Raw genomic sequence first — 25191 nt, forward strand, 5'->3', positions numbered from 1 at the left:
ATTAACAATATTATGATTGTTGACTATATAGCTCTATGTGAAGCGGATGGACTTGAATGTAGACGAATTTAATTTTCGTTCTTAAGAACGTCCGTCTAGTATTTACGGCATACCACCACATTGTTGGCTGCTTTGTCGGCCGGTACAAATATAAAATTAATATACTAGACCGAGTACAATACTTGTATTGCCCAGACTGTGGGGGTCTAATAGCTTGAATATAATATGACACCTGACTGTGGGGGTCTAATAGCTTGATTTATAATACGATATATATTTGTCCAGTCTGTGGGTGATTAAGAGCTGGATACAATGCATGCTGTTCGGTGTGAGTCAATGATCTGAGTTTAAGACCGTACTTTGACCTATAATGGTAACGGTTTAGTTTTACAAATTGTGAGTTGGATGGACTGAGTTGTCACATTGGCACTCATACCACATCCTCTTTTATCTATATTTAATATTTGTCATTAAATTGAGAATGGTAATGAGGAATATGTCAAAGATAAATAAAACTAACCAACCAAAGAGCAGAAAACAGCCCAAGGCCACCAATAGGTCATAAACACAGCGAGAAAATCTCCTACCAATAGGCCACGTTTACCTTTATAAATATAGAGGGAAAAATCTGAGACGAGTGCCTGTGCCGTAGGCGTGTTTAGGATTTCGACTAACGAAAATATGTGCTAGTTCAGCAAAAAATGGACGTCATACTAAAATTTTAGTCTGAGATGCATATAATTTTTATTAGTTCTTAGTGGCTATGAACTAACTATGATCAACTATCAGTAACCATGGTAACCGTGAGTACTTTCAGGTCTGTACTTAGTGTCTTTTTTTGTTGCGGAGGATGCATAAGTACCCTGCAAAGTCCGGTCTGTGTTGGTGTTGGATGTAATTCTGCTTTGTATCGATCTGATGAGTTCTTTTCAGATGAATTTTAAAGTTTGTTTTGTTTACTTTGTAAATAAATCCGACCGTTAGTTTCTCGTTTGAATTGTTCTAAATTTGTCATTGTTGTGGTCCTTTTACAGTTGACTATATGACATGGGTTTTGCTTATTGTTCAAGGTTTCAGTTACTGATAGTTGTTTTAATTACTATCTCATTTGGTATCTTAATGAGATTTGCCTTATTCGTAATCATACCAAATCTTCTAACTTTTATATTCTATATTTAAGTTCAGAGCATGAATAGGCTATGGTATCTGCCTAGATTTTGAGTGTTGTAGAGCTTGACCAATGCTTTATAACTGATCGCACTTTAAGTATTGTAGAACTTGACACATGCTGGTACTAATCTTGTCTAGACTTTTTTGTGTTGTAGAGCTTGGCATATGATACGATACTTGCATACAATTTGTTTGTTGTAAACCTTGACATATGCTTTGATACTTGCCTAGACTGTGTTAATTGTAGAGCTTGACATATGCTTCGATACTTGCCTACACTTTGTATTGTAAAGCTTGACATATGCTATGATACCTGCCCACACTTTAGGTAATGTAGAGCTTGACATATGCTATGATACCTGACCACACTTTCGGTATTGTAGAGCTTGACATATGCTATGATACCTGCCCACACCTTAGGTATTGTAAAGCTTGACATATGCTATGATACCTGACCACACTTTAGGTATTGTAAAGCTTGACATATGCTATGATACCTGCCCACACTTTAGGTAATTTAGAACTTGACATATGCTATGATACCTGACTACACTTTAGGTATTGTAGAGCTTGACATATGCTATGAGACCTGCCCACACTTTAGGTATTGTAGAGCTTGACATATGCTATGATACCTGCCCACACCTTAGGTATTGTAGAGCTTGACATATGCTATGATACCTGACCACACTTTAGGTATTGTAGAGCTTGACATATGCTATGATACCTGACCACACTTTAGGTATTGTAGAGCTTGACATATGCTATGATACCTGACCACACTTTAGGTATTGTAAAGCTTGACATATGCTATGATACCTGACCACACTTTAGGTAATTTAGAACTTGACATATGCTATGATACCTGCCATCACATTAGGTATTGTAAAGCTTGACATATGCTATGATACCTGCCCACACTTTAGGTATTGTAGAGCTTGACATATGCTATGAGACCTGCCCACACTTTAGGTATTGTAGAGCTTGACATATGCTATGATACCTGCCCACACTTTAGGTATTGTAAAGCTTGACATATGCTATGATACCTGACCACACTTTAGGTAATTTAGAACTTGACATATGCTATGATACCTGACCACACTTTAGGTAATTTAGAACTTGACATATGCTATGATACCTGACCACACTTTAGGTAATTTAGAACTTGACATATGCTATGATACCTGACCACACTTTAGGTAATTTAGAACTTGACATATGCTATGATACCTGCCCACACTTTAGGTATTGTAGAGCTTGACATATGCTATGATACCTGCCAACACTTTAGGTATTGTAGAGATTGACATATGCTATGATACCTGCCATCACATTAGGTGTTGTAGAGCTTGACATATGTTATGATACCTGCCCACACTTTAGGTATTGTAGAGCTTGACATATGCTATGAGACCTGCCCACACCTTAGGTATTGTAGAGCTTGACATATGCTATGATACCTGCCAACACTTTAGGTATTGTAGAGCTTGACATATGCTAGGATACCTGCCATCACATTAGGTGTTGTAGAGCTTGACATATGCTATGAGACCTGCCACCACTTTAGGTATTGTAAAGCTTGACATATGCTATGATACCTGACAACACTTTAGGTATTGTAGAGCTTGACATATGCTATGATACCTGACCACACTTTAGGTATTGTAAAGCTTGACATATGCTATGATACCTGACCACACTTTAGGTATTGTAAAGCTTGACATATGCTATGATACCTGACAACACTTTAGGTATTGTAGAGCTTGACATATGCTATCATACTTCATATGTTAAACTCACCTTGGCTTCAGTATAGATCTTGACATATGCTATGATAGCTGCCCCCAATTGAGGTACATTGTACTAGTATTGAAGAGCTTGACATATGCTATGATACCTGACCACACTTTAGGTATTGTAGAGCTTGACATATGCTATGATACCTGACAACACTTTAGGTAATTTAGAACTTGACATATGCTATGATACCTGCCCACACTTTAGGTATTGTAGAGCTTGACATATGCTATGATACCTGACCACACTTTAGGTATTGTAGAGCTTGAAATATGCTATGAGACCTGCCAACACTTTAGGTATTGTAGAGCTTGACATATGCTATGATACCTGCCAACACTTTAGGTATTGTAGAGCTTGACATATGCTATGATACCTGCCATCACCTTAGGTATTGTAGAGCTTGACATATGCTATGATACCTGACCACACTTTAGGTATTGTAGAGCTTGACATATGCTATGAGACCTGCCCACACCTTAGGTATTGTAGAGCCTGACATATGCTATGATACCTGCAAACACTTTAGGTATTGTAGAGCTTGACATATGCAATGATACCTGCCATCACATTAGGTGTTGTAGAGCTTGACATATGTTATGATACCTGCCCACACTTTAGGTATTGTAGAGCTTGACATATGCTATGAGACCTGCCCACACCTTAGGTATTGTAGAGCTTGAAATATGCTATGATACCTGCCAACACTTTAGGTATTGTAGAGCTTGACATATGCTATGATACCTGCCATCACATTAGGTGTTGTAGAGCTTGACATATGCTATGAGACCTGCCACCACTTTAGGTATTGTAAAGCTTGACATATGCTATGATACCCGACCACACTTTAGGTATTGTAGAGCTTGACATATGCTATGATACCTGCCAACACTTTAGGTATTGTAGATCTTGACATATGCTATGATACTTCATATGTTAAACTCACCTTGGCTTTAGTATAGATCTTGACATATGCTATGATAGCTGCCCCAATTGAGGTACATTGTACTAGTATTGAATTGTTGAGGTATATTATGGAACCTGCCCACACTTTGGGTTTTGTAGAGCTTAACATATGCTATGTGTTTTCTGCCCACATGTTATTATTGTAGTGCTTGACATATGCTACGATACTTGTATATACTTTGTGTGTTGTAGACCTTGACATATACCTTCATACTTGTCTAGACTTAGTCAAGAAATTTAAAATGTTATGATACTTGCCTAGACTTTAGTAAAGAGTTTGACATCCTGTGATATTTGCCTACGCTTAGTTTAGAGTGTGCCATATGCTATATATAAACTTCATTTTTAAATTTTAGTTTCTTGTGTATAATTCGGAGTTTAGTATGACGTCCATTATCACTGTACTATTATGCATATTTTAGGGGCCAGCTGAAGGACACCTACGGGTGCGGGAATTCTCGCTACATTGAAGACCCATTGGTTGCCTTCGGCTGTTGTTTGCTCTATGGTCGGGTGGTTGTCGCTTTGACATATTCACCATTTCCTTTCTCAATTTTATTCACCATTGAATGTCTAACTCTTTGGCTTGCATGTCAAGAAAAGACTGTAAATTCTAAGGTAGTAGATTGAAACCCTGTTTTTGGTGGTGTGTGTCAAACTCGTCCTTATTGATAAGACACGGATTGTTAGTTTCACCACTGTAGGTTGGTTATTCTCTCTGGTTTCCTCCACCAATAAAAAATGGTTACCACGCTATAGTTAATTTAGCTGAAAGTGGTGTGAAACACTAACCAACCAACAAGCACCTATCCTGCTGCAATTTTTCGCCATAATAAAAACTTTGTAAAAAAGTTTCTTAATTTGCAGATTATTTGTTCGTTTGTTGGTTGGTTGGTGTTTAACACCACTATCAGCTATTGTTCATATCTTGTCTTATTTACTGTAAGTAGCCTTTCCTAAAATGGTAGTAATTAATCTTGCATCTAATTGTGTTCATTGTTCATCAACAGCAAGAAATACTGCTAGCAAAATTTTCTGAATTTACAGTAAATATTACAAGATATCAACCTAATATTTAATTTGTAAATCATAACAAATGGATGATATAATTCATCAATTTATTTAATAATAAAAGCATAACAGAATAAATAATACAAATCAACAGACTATCATATAATTTTACAACATAAATTTTAAAGACTCCATTGTTACACAGGATGAGTCATGGACATGTTTAATTTCTACTTTCTTTTTGGCTAATTATTATATATTTAATTGATCCAACTTTTTGTGTACTATACATATGTGGATATCTATTTTTCTTTTTTTCTTTTTGGGCTGCTTGTTTGTTATCTATATCAACCACACTTGCAATAAAATGCATTAGTATTAAAAAAAAAAAACATACTATAGATTCTTTATCTACGTATTCTTTAAGAACTTAAATAGTTCTCGTTTAACTTCTTTTTTTTTTTTATCTCATTGTTTGTATTGTATTATGAAAAAATTATTGATGTTGTAATGTTTATGCCCTTTGGGGCCCATAATTGGAAAATAAAATATCTTATCTTATATATACTGCGGATTGTCTGTTAATAATATTTTTTATCATTAGTAATTTGTAACATTTGATTAATTTCATCAGTAGTCAAATCATACAATGGTGGTATAGCATCTTCAGGAATATCCTCTGAAGGTCTTAGTCTGGAGTAGGAATCTATAAATAGATTAAAAAAAAAGTTCAACATTACTGGAACAAAATTATGTTTCACTTATCAAATTACAACATCTATTTAAAGAAAGATTCTATGTCTCTAAGAGAATAGAAACGGGAAATGTGTCAGAGACAACCAAAACCAAGCAAAAAGCAGAAAACATGTTTTTTTTTATTTAACAAGAACCTCACACACCTTGTCCAGCTGGACATTTAGTGTTAATCATGTTTATCCATCCATAGTTCAGAAATCCAATATTTGCCAGGACTTTTTTTTATGGCTTCAGATTTTACACTGATGATTGGTTTATTAGTGTTTGATAAAAGATCTTATTAGAATGTCATTCAGGAGTTGGTTTTGAAAAAAAAACTTATTACTAAGATTTATTGTAAGTATACTGAATTGTTCATGACTTACAATCAATCTTAATCGTAAGTTTTTTTTTTGTGAAATTGACTCCTGATTCATTCAATATAGTCTTCATTATTTCATTTTTGCTACATAAAAAAAAACAAGGAACAAGACACCAAGTTGAATATCAGGGACAGTCTGCCAAAGAAATGCAGACAACATCATGAACACAAGTAAAAACAATCAAAGTGCTTGTAAGCACTTAATTTATCAGTGGGGAGGCATTGTATAAAGCATTGGTAGTTTATTCACCTACAATTATGGACAAAGGAAAGATAACTTTTATTTTACAGATTACTTTAACTTAATGACACCAATGATATTTTTAGAACAAATATTAGATTCCTGAACCTTGCACAAGTTATGTAATTGTCCTGACAAGTATACCATAATTTTGTAACTTGAATAGCTAAGCATATATTTCATTGATTAATTTCTGGAAATTTTCATGGATAGGATGTTTATAATGTTATGATCAATGCACTATATTTTGTATTTACATCTCAAAAGTAGTGATAAACCATGGAAGATTTAAATATCAAGTCAGTAACATAGGATTTTGATTGCATTTCATACATTTCTTACCACAAAACTACAAAATGACAAACCAGTCCACACAAAATTAAGAATTTAGTTACATGGCCCCAGAAAAGAATGGGTTAATCAGGCCTTGCGGTCATAAAACTTTCGAGCACGATTTTTGTACTCAGACTCAAGAATCAACCAATCAAAATACTGGATTTTGTGTTTTGAGCATGATTTTTGTGCTCCGAGCACTGAGCAAAGTTTTCATAATGCCTCTAGATGCTCTAGAAGGACAAGCAAGTGTCAGAAACTGTTGTATGCCTCACTTATGTATTTGTTTGTTCCTGTCCTTAGTCAGGAACCTGATGTTCAGCAGTTGTCGTTTGTCAATGTGGTTCATAAGTGTTTTTCATTATTTATACAGATAAGACCATTTGTTTTCCACTTTGAATGGTTTGAAAAGTCATTTTTGGGACCCTTTATAGGTTGCTGTTCAGTGTGAGCCAAGGCTACGTGTTGAAGCCCGTACTTTGACCTATAATGTTTTTCTGTTACAAATTATGACTTGGATAGAGAGTTGTCTTATAATATATTGGCAACTCATATCTATATGATGTTTATTAGTAATGGAACACAAGCCTATTTACTAATTTACATACCTGTAGTGACACTATGTGATGATAATGATGGGGTCTGTATTAAAATTAGTCCCATGTAAAATGGAAAGGCTAATAAAAATGTAACACAGGCAAAGGTTGGCAGTGCTATAGCCCAATATCTGAAAAACATATAGAAGATAGATAATAATAATGTACAGCAAGCAAATACTGTCAAAGACATTGCCTAGAACTCATATAGAAAATGACAAAAAAGGTTTGTACATTTCAACAAAATTTACTACTTTGCTGTTTGAAATCTACTTAATATTTGATAGATTATGTTAAATTTCAATATGTGGTCATTTAGCATATATATGTAATGGACATTTAGCCATTGCTAAAGAATGTATCATTACATGTATATGTTGATCTCTAAACTACCCATTTTTTTGTTTCCATACGGTTGCTGTCTCATTGACATACATGTATACTAGAATCTCTAGTCTCTTTCAAAGATACTAGACTTATACTTTGATATGTCAGACACAATTTTTTCTATAAAAGACTCATCAGTGGTGCTCAAATCAAAAGAGTTGCAAAGCCAAACATAATATTTCACAGATAAAAAAGACTTTAATGACCAAATAAAAATTCTGAAAAGGTTCTGCCAAATACAGCTAAGGCAATATAGCTACATATAAGTAAAGAATGTTCTTACTTCTGTGGTAGATAAGTTAATCCTATTGCATATAACCACTCATCTGGAACATAGGCCCATATCACATAAGTAACTACAAAATAAAAACAATCATTATTTTTTTCATTGTGATAACATGGTTAACTCTACATGCTTAGTATTGGACAGATAGGATTACAGCAACTACTGTTACATATATTTTTTCAAACATTTTTGCAAATGTATAATTGTATACTTCATTTTTTCAATCATCCCATGAAGTATTGTTTATCATACTCTTTTTTTTGTATTTGTGTATTTTGCATAATAGAAACTTGTGTTTTCTTGCAAAACAGAAGATGACTTGATTAGATATAAATATTTCTGCTAAACATAAATATAGAAAACAGAATGTTGACATCTGAATGTTGTCAGTCTTTTTAGTGTTGTCAGGTTGCTGTATCAAAGATGAATTTTCCCACATCTTTATCTATTTATAATACATGTATATCCCTGTACATGATAAGATGGTACTTTATCTATTTATAATATATCCCTGTACATGATAAGATGGTACTTACAAAAGATAACATATGACAAGAGGTAAAGTACAAAACCATAAATAGCTCTCTCAGGTGTTGGTGATGGCGAATGTTCAGGCATTGTCAAATCTGCACAACAATTAACGTCTTCATTTCATATCTAAAAGTCTCTCTGAAAGTAAAATAAAATATGCAACTTCTCTTCAATTATATAGGCTATCAAACATCACCAGGCGCTGTTAATTATGTGTATTGGTATATACTATATTTTTATGCTTCTCTTCAATTATAGTTTAATTATCATGTTTTGCATATTTTGTACTATTCAATCTTTTATAAGACTCTTAAACCAAAATTTATCAAAAAGAAAGTAAACATGGTCCATGTGGTAAAAGATTATGTGACAAATTAAGGGGCTTTCAAAAAAAAAAGATTACTTTCCTTTAAACATTTGAAATCTCTTGTATGATCGATACTATATATGTCATGTTTTTATGTCATATAATGTATTGGGTTAAGGTTGTTCTTACTACTCAAGATCATCATGATCATAGCAGTATGTGCTATGTATAAAAAATAATGTCCAAAAATGTAACCAAACATTTTAGTTTTTTCCATTAACCTGTGGTAGTTTTGTAAATTTGAATATCTCTGCTGGATTACAGAAGAATGATAGAAAATAGATTTGCAATGACTTAATTTTTTACCATGTTGTCACACTTTGTCATCATTTTTTTTATAAATAGCCCAAAGTGATTAATCCGTTCTGCATTTCATAAACATATAAAAATGCAGCTAATTTACCAAAAGAAAAATAGCCCTATCTTAATTTACTGAGAAGATACAAGTCTATGAAATTTGGAAAAATTGACAATTTTTAAGCCTGACTAACTTTTTAAAATCACATATTAAAAGTATAGTTCTTTGGAAGTTGTTCCATTTTCTATAAATTTGTGCCCCCATTCTGAGAAAATTTGGTTTTTAGCACTTTCAAATTCATGAAATTAATTATTGCTCAAATGAGGGACTGTTACCCATTTGGTAAATAATTCCCCATTAGACAAATGTTCAGTCTTCACGCTGAGTGGCAGCCCTGGCAGCCCAGGCTTGTAAAATTGCTCTCGGGCCTGTAAAAATCATATCTACAGGCCAACAGAATCTAACTAAACATTTTCAAAAATTGAGCTCCGGGCCTGTAAATTTAGCAGTTCATCGTGAAGACTGAATGTTAGACAGGTTTTCCCCAACCTGTTATATTTTTAAATGTTATTTGTATCATCTGGTTATTTCCTGGTCTTTTTAGAAATTTTAATAACTACATACATGATATAATTATATATATAAGTGTTAAAGTGTTGTTTTCTTATAATTTTTATATTGTCTCTTAATTTATGTCTTATCTTATATATTTGTATGTTATGTGATCAAGGCTCTGTATAGGGCCCTTTAATTGGAAAATGAAATATTATTATTCTGTATCAACCATTTGTCAATAGGGGCCTCATCAACTTTTAATATAAGGAAGATAAACCAGGAGCTCGAAGGATTGGCCGGAGGAAATGGAATAGGTATGCTAATGCAAGCACCTTGGCTGATTGGTTTTGGGTCAGCAAAAGTCACAAAATTAGACAACACACCCATGAACCTATAAAAAAGGTGAACTTGAATAGGTCTATTAGATTTAGTGGTAGCTAATACATTTGTAGTAATATCTGTATTCAGATTTGTTTTAATGAAATCATTGCAATAATAGCACTGCATACAACATGTACAATTCACTATCTAACATAGTTGTCAAACATAAGAATACAAGGGGAAAGCATGTGGACTTTTTTTATAAATAAAATGTTCATATTAGCCAAGAAACAACCACACAACATCCCACATACTGATAAAAGGGTACAGAATCTTTTAACAATATTATTATTTCTGATGTAGAAAGTACTGCAACACAATAATCAAAACAAAACATTAAACAAAAATCCACCTCACAGAAAACTTAGGGTCAATCGACACAAACCAAATGAATCCAAATAAGAGCTGATTTGAAAGCTGAAAAACATTTTTTGTATGCTTACAAATTAGTTATTGTCTAAAAATTTAGGCAAACCCAAAGACGGAAAAACAAAAACGGAAAGGGTAGTTTCTTTTTTTTCAGTCAGTTTAAAATTTGAAGCTTTGTATTTTGTTGCAAATTTCAAATAAAATATAAATAATCTTAGTATAAAAACATGTAAATAATTACGAAAATAAAATATTTATGTTCATTAGTTTCTGTAAATCGTTTTACGGAAGACAGTAGGCGTCGTGCCCGGAAACAGTTTTGGGCTTTAGTGAGCGACATTTTTGTTTACATCATGGCGGTTGTTTCTGCAGCAAGACAGTGGAAAGACTTGTTTGAGAAAAATGTCCACCTCCCACCTGCTTTCGATCGTGTTCACACAGCGCATGATATCTCTACACCATTTTGCATTGGACTGAAATCTATAGAAGGGCTTTCGCAGCGAGTAAGTATACCGAAACGCACTGTAGTTATTCAGATATTTCACGTCCGAGCACGTCTTCAGAAAATACTATTGGAGTATATAGGAAAATGTCCACATTGATATTTTGAAATTGATGCTTAATCTGATACGAACACTTGTATAACGTATATACTATACCTGGTCTAATGTCATATACAGAAAGTCTCTGTTAAATATGCATCTGAATTATTTTAAACCCAAGACCAAAGGGAGACAACTCTAGCATGCTTACATTTAGACTCCCTGTCAGATTTAAATTGTATTTCGTTTGTATACATTCTTTATATTATATGTAGATAAACTTGGTGGCAAAAGAGAAATAATTATATTATAGTAATTTGTATTACTAGTGACACATACATTCTGGATTGTCATACTTTCATTTTCAATGTCTTTCAGTACTGATATATATCATTGTATATATGAAGATGATAAAAGCGGGTTGTAATAGGCTATCAGTCTCAGTGTTCCATTTAGCATGAAATGGAGGGGCGCCACACCCCGCCCCCAAAATTTTGCGCTCCTCTGTGCCCTTTTGAAAAAAAATAAGCGATCTTTTTTCTCATATTGTCACCATTTTGTTGAGTTGTTTACACACTCACTTCATCATGTTCATTAAGACAACAGATTAAAATTGTTGACATTTGTTACATGTACCTGTATATAATCACCCATTTGGTTAGTTACTTAATCAGATGAAATTTACTACCCTGTGTAATCTCTTTGCCCTGAAGCACCAAACATCCAAGTTAAATTAATTTATTTTTAACACCTGACGATGCAAGATAGAATTTATAAAATAAATGTGAACGATGTTCATTTCTATTGTATTTGTTATTTAAATAACAATCATTAAAAAAGCATCATTCCAATAGTATATTGTAAATCGTCAACACACAAAATGCCGACGAAAAAAAGAAAAATTGACCAACTCAAAAATGACAAGAAGAAAATATCAAAGACTTGCCAGTCTGTTACATCTTTTTTCAAGAATGATGACCATAAAATTTTAAAAAATAATTTAATTCTTTACCTTTATGAAAAATCGAGAAGAAGAAAGGTTTCTATCAGATACCGCAATTGTCCTTCTATTGTAAATTCCGCCGATTACCGAGCACTCGAAAGTCCGATTTTTATATAATTTTTCTTAAATTGTTTTGACTAACTTTAATATTGATATATATACGCTCAACATGAAATATACGGTGATGCTTGTTGAATTGATAATAAACTTTCAAAGTTGAATTAATTTATTATTGTGCAGAATATGGAGCTCTCGGAAGTCCGATTTTTGTATCAATTTTCTTATTGACATCCGTTTTGACAAACTTATTGACCATAAAATGTAAATCAATAATTTAATTCTTTACCTTTATGAAAAATCGAGAAGAAGAAAGGTTTCTATCAGATATCGCAATTGTCCTTCTATTGTAAATTCCGCCGATTACGGAGCACTCGAAAGTCTGATTTTTATATAATTTTTCTTTAATTGTTTTGACTAACTTTAATATTGATATATACGCTCAATATGAAATATATTCGGAGATGCTTGTTGAATTGATAATAAACTTTGAAGTTGAATTAACAAACTTATTTGTTGAATTAAGCTATTTCTCAAGATCGAAATAAAGACAATTGTCTCATTGGCCTCTTATTTAGATACACAACCAAACCTACACAATTTTCAATGTAAAGTTAGATTTTGACACTTAAGTGAGAGAGTGGACTTTCTCAATGGATTACATGTAATTGAAAATATAACAGTTAGATTTAAGGATGCTGACACAATCGATCAGTTGGCCATTTTAGACCTTACAGGAACAGACAACATTGAAACAATGTATGATTATACAGAGATAGAAGCTCTGGCAAATACATTTGACATGGACCCTGAAACTCTCCTTATTCAATGGCAGGACTTTATAGCTCTTGTGTCATCAGCAGAACTTACAGATCGTTCCTTACCTGCTGTATTATTTGGGGTGAATGTAAAAATGAAGGGATAACAAGAATTTTAAAACTCCAAAAAAGGGCAGCAAGATTAATTCTAGATGCAGATCCTTTATCCCCCTCAGCCCTCTTATTTAAAAAACTTGGGTGGATGACAGTTGACAATAGAATAAAATACCACAAATATTTACTTCTATATAAATGTATGCATATGGAAGCACCAATGTACCTACAATGTAGTTCAAAAGTTAAAACTGAAATCAGATAATAATCCTTACTCCTTAAGAGGCGTCACTCAAGGTAATCTGATAGTTCCTAAGCCAAAAGCTGAACTATTTAAGAAATCTTTTGCTTATTCTGGATCAGTATTATGGAATGGACTACCACACACAATGCGTAAAGCTCAAAACACTTTTACTTTTAAGCAAAGTATCAAGAAGTACCTAACACAACCCTGATAAGAAATGTTTGCTACAATGTATTTGTATATTTTTTATTTTTTATTTTCATTTGATTTTTTGACTACATGTATACATCTTAAACAGCATTATATCTTAATATGTTAATAACAATACATTGAACTACATGAGTGTAAATTAACTATGTGTAAATTAACTATGTGTAAATATCTGTTTTGATTGTATTGTAATTTGTATGTGAGGGCCTCAGGGAAGATTAGTTTATTGTAACTAACTGAGTTTACCCTCTTTAAATAAAGAATTTATTATTATACCTAGTCTGCTAGAGCTATTTCATTCACCTTGTCATAAGGATAAAAACCTATTATCTATATACCCTCTTTTTGCAAAACTATTCAGTGTTGCAATAATACAACCACTCAGTACAGCAGAGGTGGAGAGAATATTCTCTCAGGTCAAATTGATAAAGACAAGTCACAGGGCAAACTTGAAAACACAGACATTAACAAAAATATTAACTGTAAAATTAAACTGTGATGAAACTAAATTTGAAAAAAATCTTGATTAATGTGTGACAACCTTCTTTTAAAAGAAAAACAAAAGACTTGTCAATTTTGTTTAATATTTATTTGCATTTGAAATCTTCTTTGAAAAAATCTGTAGTTCTGAAAGAGAATGAATATAGTAATGACTATTAGTGCTCTCAGTTTGATTTTAATTAACTTATTATACATGTATGTTCTAAATAAATGATTTTTAAGCTTGCACTTTTAAAAATTCATCTTTCAAGTTGATATGCATTTATTACCTGAGAGTCTGAGACATTTACATTATAAAAATTGAATTTTTTTAAAACATTTTTCAATAAGATCAGAATAGTGTAAAAAAATTAACATTACAGATATTACCAAGTCCGTATATCATGTACATGGGTATAGCAACGTTAAACAGTATTATTTATACACGCAAGTGGATAGTTGGGGCTGGTTTGTATCCAGACTGATATTGTAATTTAACATGTTTAATATGTTAAATTTAAAATAAAGGATTCAATGCAAGTACAAAAGTAAAAATCCATTAATTTTCAGAAACTACAGTACAGCCTGTGACTTCCTCTTAGTTATGTCCACCCTCTTGCATGGTCAACATCCAATGGTGAACATTTATTGGGGTATTCAATCTTGAGATGTTGGCCATTTATTGGGGGTCATAAATCATGGGCAGATTTTTTATCTAGTTATGTTACCTGTTAAAATCAATCAGGGTTGAAGTTTTCAGCTGGTATGTTTCATTAAAATTTACCTGTACAGGTAACTTGGGTTTCTTTTAAAATTGATATTTCACCTTTTTTTGAAAATGTAGAATAAAGTATTGTTTTACTCTGTTAATTTATTATTATTTTTTGTCTTTAATGTTATTTAAATTTTTAATTTTTTAATTGTTTTTTTTTCATTTTTGTTTGTTTTGTTTCTTATTCTTTTAATTTCTTCTTAGTAAGAATCTTGAGTCGAAATGGCAAAAAGTCAAAGCCAAAGTTATTGACTAGCATTTGAAATAAACATGATAAACAGACTTTTAATAATTGTTTTTTAAATAAAAGGTTTATATAAATGTACATGATGTACATTGTATTCAATTGTTTGTTAACATTATTAAATGAGTTATAACTATTAATAATAACTAATAATCATGCAAGTGATATTTTAAATAAAAAAATGAAAGTAATTAAACAATTTGGTTTCTTTACAAAATAAGATGATTCAATATCAATCCTTTTACAATAGATTTTGATAACATCTAATATTATTCAGGAAAACTACAAGTACCATTAAATGGTTTAGGAAAAAACTAATTTTGTTTATTTAAATTTTCTTCAAATCTCAAAACAAGAGTTGTGCACAAACAATCACCGAAAAGACTTATTTTCCAAATGTCCACCTAGTTATCATAAAATTTTGATAAATGTTCATTAAAAATGCTAATCATAATGAAAAATGTTCTTATATATCTGAATCAAGTGAATCTTATGAAAAGAAATTATTTAAAGAAATTGTCTTGAAACTTATTAAATATGTTATCTTCAGTTTGGTTAATTTCTTTCAAAATTTGTCAGACTCTCCAGAAAAAATAAAGTGCACTTCTAAAGATGGTGACACTTTAATGGTCTATTAATTAAATCATTTTTTTTCAGTGTATTATATTGTCGATAGTGCTGGACTGGCATGATACATATTCTTGGTATACATTTACAAATAAAAATGAGAAAGGAAATGGTGAATATGTCAAAGCGACAACCACCCGACCATAGAGCAAACAACAGCCGAAGGCAACCAATGGGTCTTCAATGTAGCGAGAATTCCCGCACCCGTAGGTGTCCTTCAGCTGGCCCCTAAAATATGGGATAAAGAATATTTCAATCAACCTAGGCCTTTTAGATAAAGTTAATAATTGCAGGGACTTGAATGAATTAAGACTTTTAAAGTCCTTAATAAAAAATGAATTTAAAGAAAAATCTAAAAATAATAACTTATCATAAAAACTGTAAAGTTAACTTGATTGTGTCAATTAAGGTAGAGAATTTTTGGTCATAATTTAGAAATAGAAAATAGTGGACAATATAAAATTCCTAGAAGGATAGAATGTGTAGGTCAATGAAGAACACCTATTCCTTGATTGTAAAATTAACAAAACAACTTTGAGATATAAATCTATTTGAAAATTATTTACCTTCTCATTAAAATGTCTCTAACCCAAGAACAAAAAGTAAAAGAAATGCTTAACCTCTAAAACATGGATCATGTTTAAAATATCATATGACAATAAAAATATTATCAAATTTTGCTGTACTGAATATTTCTAATACTTATAAATATTTTATTCAATAAAGAAATAATGAATTGCCTAAATTTTATTTAGCATAAGTCCTAAAGACAATCTTAATCATATGTTAAGATCAGTCTATCTACAATAATAAACCATTTTGATTTTAGAAAATTAATTTGAGAAACATCTAGTCAATAGAAAAAGACAGGCATTGTAAATGTTTGCAGTATATTTGAAAATGAGATTCATTTATTCTTCACTACCAAAAAATAAACTTAATATAAAAAATAACTTAAATTGATCAAAAATTATTTAAAAGGTATAATATCAAAACTAATAGTCAGGAGACAATTATTTTTTAATTAAGCTGTTTGTTCAACTAGTTTTATTGTTTCATTTTATTTTTGAATTTCTTGTCATAATCACAGTTATTAAATTTGACAAACACATACATGTATATTTTACCTGAGACACCTGACCTGTAAGTTATATAATTTTAACACTTCAATGCATTCAAGATTTCCCTTTATCCTTGACTAGTTTTTGAGTAATACCTTGTGTATTAAAAAATCAACAGGGGGTAAGATGATGAACATATAGGGCCACCATGGTGAACATATTTTTTATGGCCACCATTAATAAGATAAAGTCACAGGTAGTACTGTATTAATGTAGTTATATGTGTAAAAAAAATGGCAGATTCCTATAAATGAGTAACAATGAATCCCTCTGCTCAATTGAGTAAGAACTTAGCCAAATGGAACAATTTTACACGTATATTGACTTTTACTGTAAAACATTCAAAACTCTTGCAATTAACATACATGTACAATGTACCATGACGTTTTTTTATTTGACCCTCATTTATCCAAGCATATTTCTTGAAATCTTTTTTTGCCTGGTGGTCCTTCCTCACTATCATTTCTAAATGCATATTGCCAAAATTGTGTTAGTCCTTCCCAAAAAAATGTGGTGGTAAAATCCCTAGGACCACCACTCATAGAGAACTCTGTACAAGTATTGAAAAGATATACATTTACATGTAAATGCATGTTTGATAATATACTCATTATACATGTTATACCTACATGTGTAATTGTACTTAAATGTTGCCCCTTTCTGCAACAGAAAGTGCTTTGTTTTGTTACAGTCAAGGGTAAAACATGTACTTTTACAAGTCATGTTTATTAAGTTAAACATGTAAAGTTTTGTAAGACAGCCAAAAGAATTTGCGTTATATATTGGTATCACATCGTCGTTGTCATCGTCTGAATACATTTGGTTTCAGGTCAATAACTTTTAATCCACCATTTTCTACATTTAAAAATGCCTGTACCACGTCAGGAATATGACAGTTGTTGTCTATTCCTTTGATTTGTTTTCTTTTTTTTTTAAAGGTAATAATATCTTTATTGCATATTTGCTGTAACAATTTACTAAGTTTACAGCTTGTAACTTAGTATCCCTCATGTTAGTTTACCTAATAGTTTAGGGAAGCACTATTTGGTAAGATATAACTTGTTCATAATATTAGTATCTATAGTACAATTGATTTCACAATTATGTAAAATAAATTGTCTAGTGTAGACAAATTGTGAATTGTGCACGCCAAAATGAATGACTTAACTTGTGTAATACATATACACGACGACATACAATAGATCATTAAAAACTTAAACAAAAATTGCATACTTACCAAATTTTATAAAATAAGTTAAATCCAGTTTATATAAGAATATTTAGACACAATCAATAATGCGATAACGCACGTGCTTGCTGAAACAACACTAACTATGCCCAATTTCTTTCAATGGAATACGGATCATTTGATGTGTTTTCTCATTTGATTTTGCCAATTTGATTACAGACTTTCCTTTTTGAATTTTCCTCAGGGTTCAGTTTTTTTGAGATTTTACTTTTATTGATCATGTTTATAGTACATGTATTAGTAAATAGAAAGATGAAATTTAAACACAATGTTTATGACCACAAAAGAAAGGTTGGTAACGATTTGGGGGTTATGGTCCTAACAGTTTAGTAATTAGGGGTCAAAAAGGGCATTTTTCTACTTTCCAGACAATAACTTGTGGAATGGTGTATGGATCGCTCTGAAATTATACCACAAGTTTCCATACCATAAAGGTATGGTAAGAATTGGCTTTGCAGGGTTATGGCTCAAACCATTTAGGAATTAAGGAAAAAAAGGGGGGAACAAGGGTGTCCTGGTTAATGGACAATTATTTAAGTTCAAAACATAATTTTAAAGCAATTAACAGAAGGTAATAGTCTATTTACCACTTCCTGTAATTGACCCTGTAATTAGAGATCCCTTTTTAAGCTTTCTCCCTTATGAGGGACAGTATATTTTATTTACAATGGAGAGCTAACAGAGAGAGCAAATTAACCGGTGCATAATGTGAGTTTTTAAAATCTGTTAATTAGATTTATCATTAATTTTGTTGTTAGGCTAAATACTTTTGACATCAGAAATTATTTTCCATGAAATATTAGTTAAACCACCTATACATCACTTTCAATTCATCATGGTTTGCATCACTTTCAATTCATCATGGTTTGCATTGGCAAAAGCCAATTTTGCGGTATAGAACCAGTCTACTATTGACAAAGGAAAGTAATTTGTTTAAAAAGTGTGTAATTACAGAACAAAATCGGTAATTGACAAATGGACTATTCAAACAACATTGACAATTACCTCCCTTACACTGCTTTTAAATTATGTATAAACATGATAAAGAAATGTTGTATTGTCTTGAGATGATTAGCTGTCTTATGTACTGTAATGATATTTTTGTCATTTTCCATTACAGAATGCATTAAGCTCTGTTAAAAACAGATCTTTTTCCCCCCAAAGACTCAATGTAAAAAAAACCACCATAAAATAAAAAGAGATAAATTCTTATCTACATGTACCTACCCTAACTTTTTCTCACACAAATATAGATAAATGTACTGACATGTATAAAATTCTATATATATACACTGTTAATCAACACACTATAAACCTTGTAAACAACTGAAGCAATGTGTTATTCCATAGATTGATTAATTATACGTTTTGATTTACAAACTCATGGGACCAAAATAGTCTTATCATGCATTCTTGTCATTAATAAATAATTTTTGTGGTTATTTAAAGGTCTCTTTCAAAATTTCATTCTAATTTTATGATGAGTTTTAAAAATAGCTTACAGATTGATTACGGTTAAAAACAGGAGGGACTCTAAATTATCCTGACTAAATGATCAGCAGATAAATATTGACTGTTTACCATGGTATTATCGGGAGACTTGGATCGTTTAAAAATCTTTAAATAGAACTTAAAAGTCATGACATTTAAAGTAAAGGTTAATAAATATCATCAATTTATTGTAATTAAAAAATCCTACATGTAGGTTTGAATAATCTTTAACTTGCATGTAATTATAAAGTATACAATTTTTTCAATCCTACATTTACATGTGTTAAGAACTGGAAAATAATATTACTGTGTGTTATACCTGATTTATTTGTACTTTACATGTGATGTTACAAAGGTTTATTCCCTATTGTCCCACTTTTTAAAATTTTAGAGTTCTGATTGTCCCACATTATTTTATGTAGTAAAATGTTCATAGATAAACAAGGTAACTGTTGTTTGTTTTGCTAAATAAACAAGAATTAATTATTGCACATTTAATATTAATTTTATAAAAGTATAAAAAATATGATTTTTAAATCATTAGATTGATACACTTTTGATTAAAAAAAATATAATATTTCTGATTTATGAAATAGATCTTTTAAGGTCTTGAATTAAACTTTTTTTCTGAACCTGATTTTTTGGGTTTATATATGACTCTAGAAAACTAATTGGTTACGAAAATCATATGGTGGTGCACTTATTTTTGCTATTTTTAGAACACAAATCTTATTATTTCAACTTCTTTGTTATAATTGATTGAAAAAATACACATTTGAGAAATTTGAAAGAATTTTTTTTATATGGGATGCACATGCTTCTGGTAAAATCATTTCTTGTACCCCCATCTATTTTCTCTAAATTTGCTGCTGTCTAGAATTTTTCCAGATCAGCCTTTCCAAGAATCACTATTAAAGGTTGTTTTTCCAATTTTCCCATTGTTTTTGCAGTCAAAAAGACTCTTCACCAATTATAAAGAAGAGCCAGACTTCCATAAGAAATAAGAAGATGCGGTATGATTGTCAATGAGACAACTCTCCCAAAGAGACCAAATGACACAGAAATTAACAACTATAGGTCACCATACGGCCTTCAACAACGAGCAAATCCCATATCACATAGCTTCAAAAGGCCCCAAAATGACTAATGTAAAACGAGAAAACTAATGGCAAAAGAATGAACGAAAAACAAATATGTTACACGGCAACAAACGACAACCACTGACTTACAGGCTCCTGGCTTGGGACATCACCACAACAAAGACACTAAGTACAGATCTAAGAGCACTCGCAGTACTGACTGCTAGTTCAAAGCCAATAAAAAATAATTAAAAAAAATATATATGCATCTTAGACTAAATTTTTTTAAATTTTTTAAAAGACTTCATATTATATTATATGATACTTCAATTGTACCTACTATGAGCAAAATAAAATATATAAATATTATTATTTGTTCTTATTTTGTTCATATTTTATAAGCTACATCGATAAGTAACCTTTGATTAACTGCAACACGCTATAAAAACAAATAAATCATTATAAAAACAGTTCCCAATTGTCCCACATCTAAACTTCCCAATTGTCCCACAAACATATTCCCGATTGTCCCACAAAATTTCATAACCTTTTTACCTGTAATTTCAAAAATAGGGACAATCGGGAAGACACCGTTACAAATGTAGATGGAAAATTTATCGTCATGTTTTTTTAATGAACCTCAATCATAAACACCTCTGTGTCTATGAAATGAAAATCGATAGTTAGATGATCAATGCATGTTGATGTGCTGTAACAATGAGATGATTTGTCTTCGACTTTGTCATTACGTGAAAGTTTATACTATTTATAGATCTATCACCTGTTATTGAATTCTTTATTGTGATTTAGCAGTACATATATAGTTTACATGTGGGATTGAGCTTATTGTGATAAATTTTCATCATTTTAACATCATCAAATTATTTTTTTTGAAGAGACTAACTTTAATAATTTGAGGAGCATATATACATATATCAAGAGGAATAATTTGTGTCATTTTTTGTGAATTTATAGATAATTGCATTTGAAGTTGTTAATGTTTTTCATTGAAGTACATATTTACAATATTGAATCAGCATTAAATTTTTTTTTAAATGTCAATTTGAATTTAAAAATATTTTGATCTAAATAGTTATGGTTAATTGATCAACTATAAATAATTAATATGTTTTAAATGATATTTAATAAGAAAGTTTACCTGCGAATATTTTTTTTTACTTTTCACCATCAATATCAATTGGTTAAAAGATTTTGCCGGTGAATGAATAGATATAAAAGCTTGTAAAAAAGCTATATTTACCTTTTGAAATTTAATTCCAAAGTGACTATACTATCATTACAAAACTAATTGTACTATTGTGATGATTTTGTGTAGAAACATCTGATTTGAAAAAAAACCAAAGAAAATCAATTATTGAAAGAAAAAAAAAATAATGCTGTAATTTGAAAACTTCAAATACTAGATAAAAAAAAATATAAGGATACATGCACTGAATTATTCAGACTATATTGATGGAATACATTCACTTGAAGTAAAAAATGAAATATAATAAACCCGACATCTTTGGTTTTGGATATTATCCAGAGCTGTAATATATGGCCATTCACTAGGAAAGTAAACGTTCATGTTGTAATAGTCTGAAGGTACATGTTATCATAAAATTTATGAGGTGAAAGGACAAGAAGTTTAAAATTTTTAATAACTAAGAGATTTTATTGGATACCTAATATGATACAAGTTTGTGGTTATATCGGATGTTTAGTTATTGAAAATTGTACTTCAAGTGAAAGTGACTTTCTGAATTATTGATTTCTGTAACTTGACAGATTTTACAGTATATATCTTATAAGCTTGATAAATATGATATTAGAAAGGTAAAAGATGTATGGAAATTCAGTAGACATGAATGATATTCTAACTGGCTGATAATGTGTCTGTTTGTGCAGGAAAATACATTATAGAGGATTTTGATTTAACATTGCATAGGAATTTACATATTTTCAACTGTTACGAGATATGAGTGTTTTAAGTAGATGTTTCCAAATTTGTTAACATTTAGCTATAGACTGGGTGGGACCAATATTATAAGTCTCAGATATAGGCACCATATTAAAGGACTTACATGTACATATGCATCGGATTACTGATTCTGGAGACGGATATTAATTCCATTGAATTCACTTGAATATGAAATACTTGACTTTACATAGAAGTTTACCACAGCGACATAACCTTCTGTGGAAACAACATGACCCCACGGTAGATAAACATGCAGACAGTGATAATATACCAATTGTTATATCATTTAAACAAATACAGGGATTAACTCACCCTTTTCAAGTTAAGGTAAGCTAAATTTACAAACTTTTGCAAGGGTGTTTATTATAAGATAGAAACTAAATTAGTCCGTTTGTTTTCTCGTTTGAATTGTTTTACATTGTCATTTCGGGGCCTTTTATAGCTGACTATGCGGTATAGGCTTAGTTGTTAATTTCTGAGTCATTTTGGTCTCTTGTGGAGAGTTGTCTCATTGGCGCGCACAATCATACCACATTTTCTTTTTGATATTTATTCATTGACTTTTTCTTTTAAATTGTGTGTGTTATAAAAGCTGTTTAAAATGGTTAGGTCAGCTATCACCCTAAATTATTATGTACATGTCTGTTAACATATATATGTTATGATAATTTTGAGTACATATGGATATAAGTATACAAATATGATTATGTAATTTTAAGTTATGAGCCTTGTTATTGTACTTAGATGTTACAACTCTCCCAGACAAAGTTGACCATACAATAATATAGCATTTAATGTTTTGTGTAGATCCTTCATGGTTGTGACTTCTCAATCATAATTCATATATTTGCAATGAACAAGTAGAGAAAATAGAGATAATGATAAATGGAAAAATTTCCAGTTATAAACTAATGAATTTATGTCACATAACTTCCATGAAGACACATTATCCTATTCAGAGTTTACTAATGTTTTCACTGAAGTTTTTGCTTCTTTTTGCAGGGATATAAATGATTAATTATTGTCCTGTTAAAAATATCCATAAGTTACTCATAAACTAGTCCTCTATTTATTCATTAGTGTTTTGTCATACATTTACCCATTAGGATATTGTCTAACCTTTACCCATAAGGATATTGTCTAACCTTTACCCATAAGGATATTGTCTAACCTTTACCCATAAGGATATTGTCTAACCTTTACCCATTAGGATATTGTCTAACCTTTACCCATTAGGATATTGTCTAACCTTTACCCATAAGGATATTGTCTAACCTTTACCCATTAGTTTATTGTTTCACATTTACCCATAAGGATATTGTCTAACCTTTACCCATTAGGATGTTGTCTAACCTTTACCCATAAGGATATTGTCTAACCTTTACCCATTAGGATAGTGTCTAACCTTTACCCATTAGGATATTGTCTAACCTTTACCCATTAGGATATTGTCTAACCTTTACCCATTAGGATATTGTCTAACCTTTACCCATAAGGATATTGTCTAACCTTTACCCATAAGGATATTGTCTAACCTTTACCCATAAGGATATTGTCTAACCTTTACCCATAAGGATATTGTCTAACCTTTACCCATTAGGATATTGTCTAACCTTTACCCATTAGGATATTGTCTAACCTTTACCCATAAGGATATTGTCTAACCTTTACCCATAAGGATATTGTCTAACCTTTACCCATAAGGATATTGTCTAACCTTTACCCATTAGGATATTGTCTAACCTTTACCCATTAGGATATTGTCTAACCTTTACCCATAAGGATATTGTCTAACCTTTACCCATTAGGATATTGTCTAACCTTTACCCATTAGGATATTGTCTAACCTTTACCCATAAGGATATTGTCTAACCTTTACCCATAAGGATATTGTCTAACCTTTACCCATAAGGATATTGTCTAACCTTTACCCATAAGGATATTGTCTAACCTTTACCCATAAGGATATTGTCTAACCTTTACCCATAAGGATATTGTCTAACCTTTACCCATAAGGATATTGTCTAACCTTTACCCATAAGGATATTGTCTAACCTTTACCCATTAGTTTATTGTTTCACATTTACCCATTGGTTTTTTGTCACAAATTTTCAATGAGTTTATCTACAAATAAAAGGTTGTAACGTATCAAATTTATACATACATGTACAGTTGTTGTCTCACATTAACATATAGTTGTCTAGCATTTACCCTTTAGGCCACTCTTAAAAATATTTTGGTTTGCCTAAACCCTCCCCAAAGAGATAGACAGTGGGTATGTAGGTAGGATAGGCAATTTATTATTTTTATTTTGTAAAAGAGAAATGGAAGTGTCAGATGTTTTTTTTTGTCATGCAGATCTAATTGAAAAAAAAAACTTTTTCTAATCAAGGCAATAAAAGATTTTGAGTAGGCAACTATTTTCTGGGTAGGTAGGGTTAGGGCAAACTAACCTTCCTTTTTATGACCTTGTGTTACTTTTCTCTCCTGTACATTTATCCTACATGTCCATAAGGATGATATCCTCACATTTACTTATAAGGTTGTCTTTAACATTTACCAATAAGTTTGTTATCTCAAAATTTACCCATAAGGATGTTCTCACATTTACTCAAAAGTTTCTTTCACATTTCCCTCTTAGTTATCTCAAAATTTACTCACTCATAAAGGCTTAAATGCTGTTGTCTCATATTTAAGCATAAGGTATTTCACAAAAATCCATGAGTCTGTTGTCTCACAATTGAATTTATATACCTATATCTTTCTTTTATCATGCTTGTTGTAAAGTTTTATGAGTAAACATGAGTAATT

At 31.2% G+C, this 25191-nt stretch overlaps 2 protein-coding genes across 23 annotated transcripts in view; one reads left to right on the forward strand and one right to left on the reverse strand.

Annotated features, from left to right (window-relative positions):
• Nucleotides 1-5040: 5040 nt before the first annotated feature.
• Nucleotides 5041-19075, reverse strand: LOC139500937 (phosphatidylinositol N-acetylglucosaminyltransferase subunit P-like). Of its 5 annotated transcripts, none has more exons than XM_071289861.1 (5): nt 19057-19075; nt 8444-8576; nt 7905-7977; nt 7247-7365; nt 5041-5653 (listed from the first exon to the last, which is right to left on the reverse strand). In XM_071289861.1, the coding sequence occupies exons 2-5, from the start codon at nt 8523-8525 to the stop codon at nt 5529-5531; spliced, it is 399 nt and encodes a 132-aa protein (XP_071145962.1). In that variant the 5' UTR covers nt 8526-8576; nt 19057-19075; the 3' UTR covers nt 5041-5528. The 5 variants fall into 5 exon arrangements, with proteins under 5 accessions (XP_071145962.1, XP_071145958.1, XP_071145960.1 ...); XM_071289857.1 differs by lacking the exon at nt 19057-19075 and adding an exon at nt 10425-10522; XM_071289859.1 differs by lacking the exon at nt 19057-19075 and adding an exon at nt 10483-10503.
• Nucleotides 10728-25191, forward strand: part of LOC139500935 (nephrocystin-4-like) — a 66703-nt gene continuing 52239 nt past the window's right edge. For 10 of the 18 annotated variants that reach the window (XM_071289838.1, XM_071289848.1, XM_071289841.1 and 7 more), the window contains exon 1: nt 21076-22707. In XM_071289838.1, the coding sequence (XP_071145939.1) occupies nt 22549-22707 (159 nt within the window). In that variant the 5' untranslated portion in view covers nt 21076-22548. Of the gene's footprint in view, nt 10912-21075; nt 22708-25191 lie in introns of those variants that run through there. The other 8 variants (XM_071289839.1, XM_071289842.1, XM_071289845.1 and 5 more) reach the window with 1 other exon arrangement.

This window comes from Mytilus edulis, chromosome 13, assembly GCF_963676685.1.
Source record: "Mytilus edulis chromosome 13, xbMytEdul2.2, whole genome shotgun sequence".
Lineage (NCBI taxonomy): Eukaryota > Metazoa > Mollusca > Bivalvia > Mytilida > Mytilidae > Mytilus > Mytilus edulis.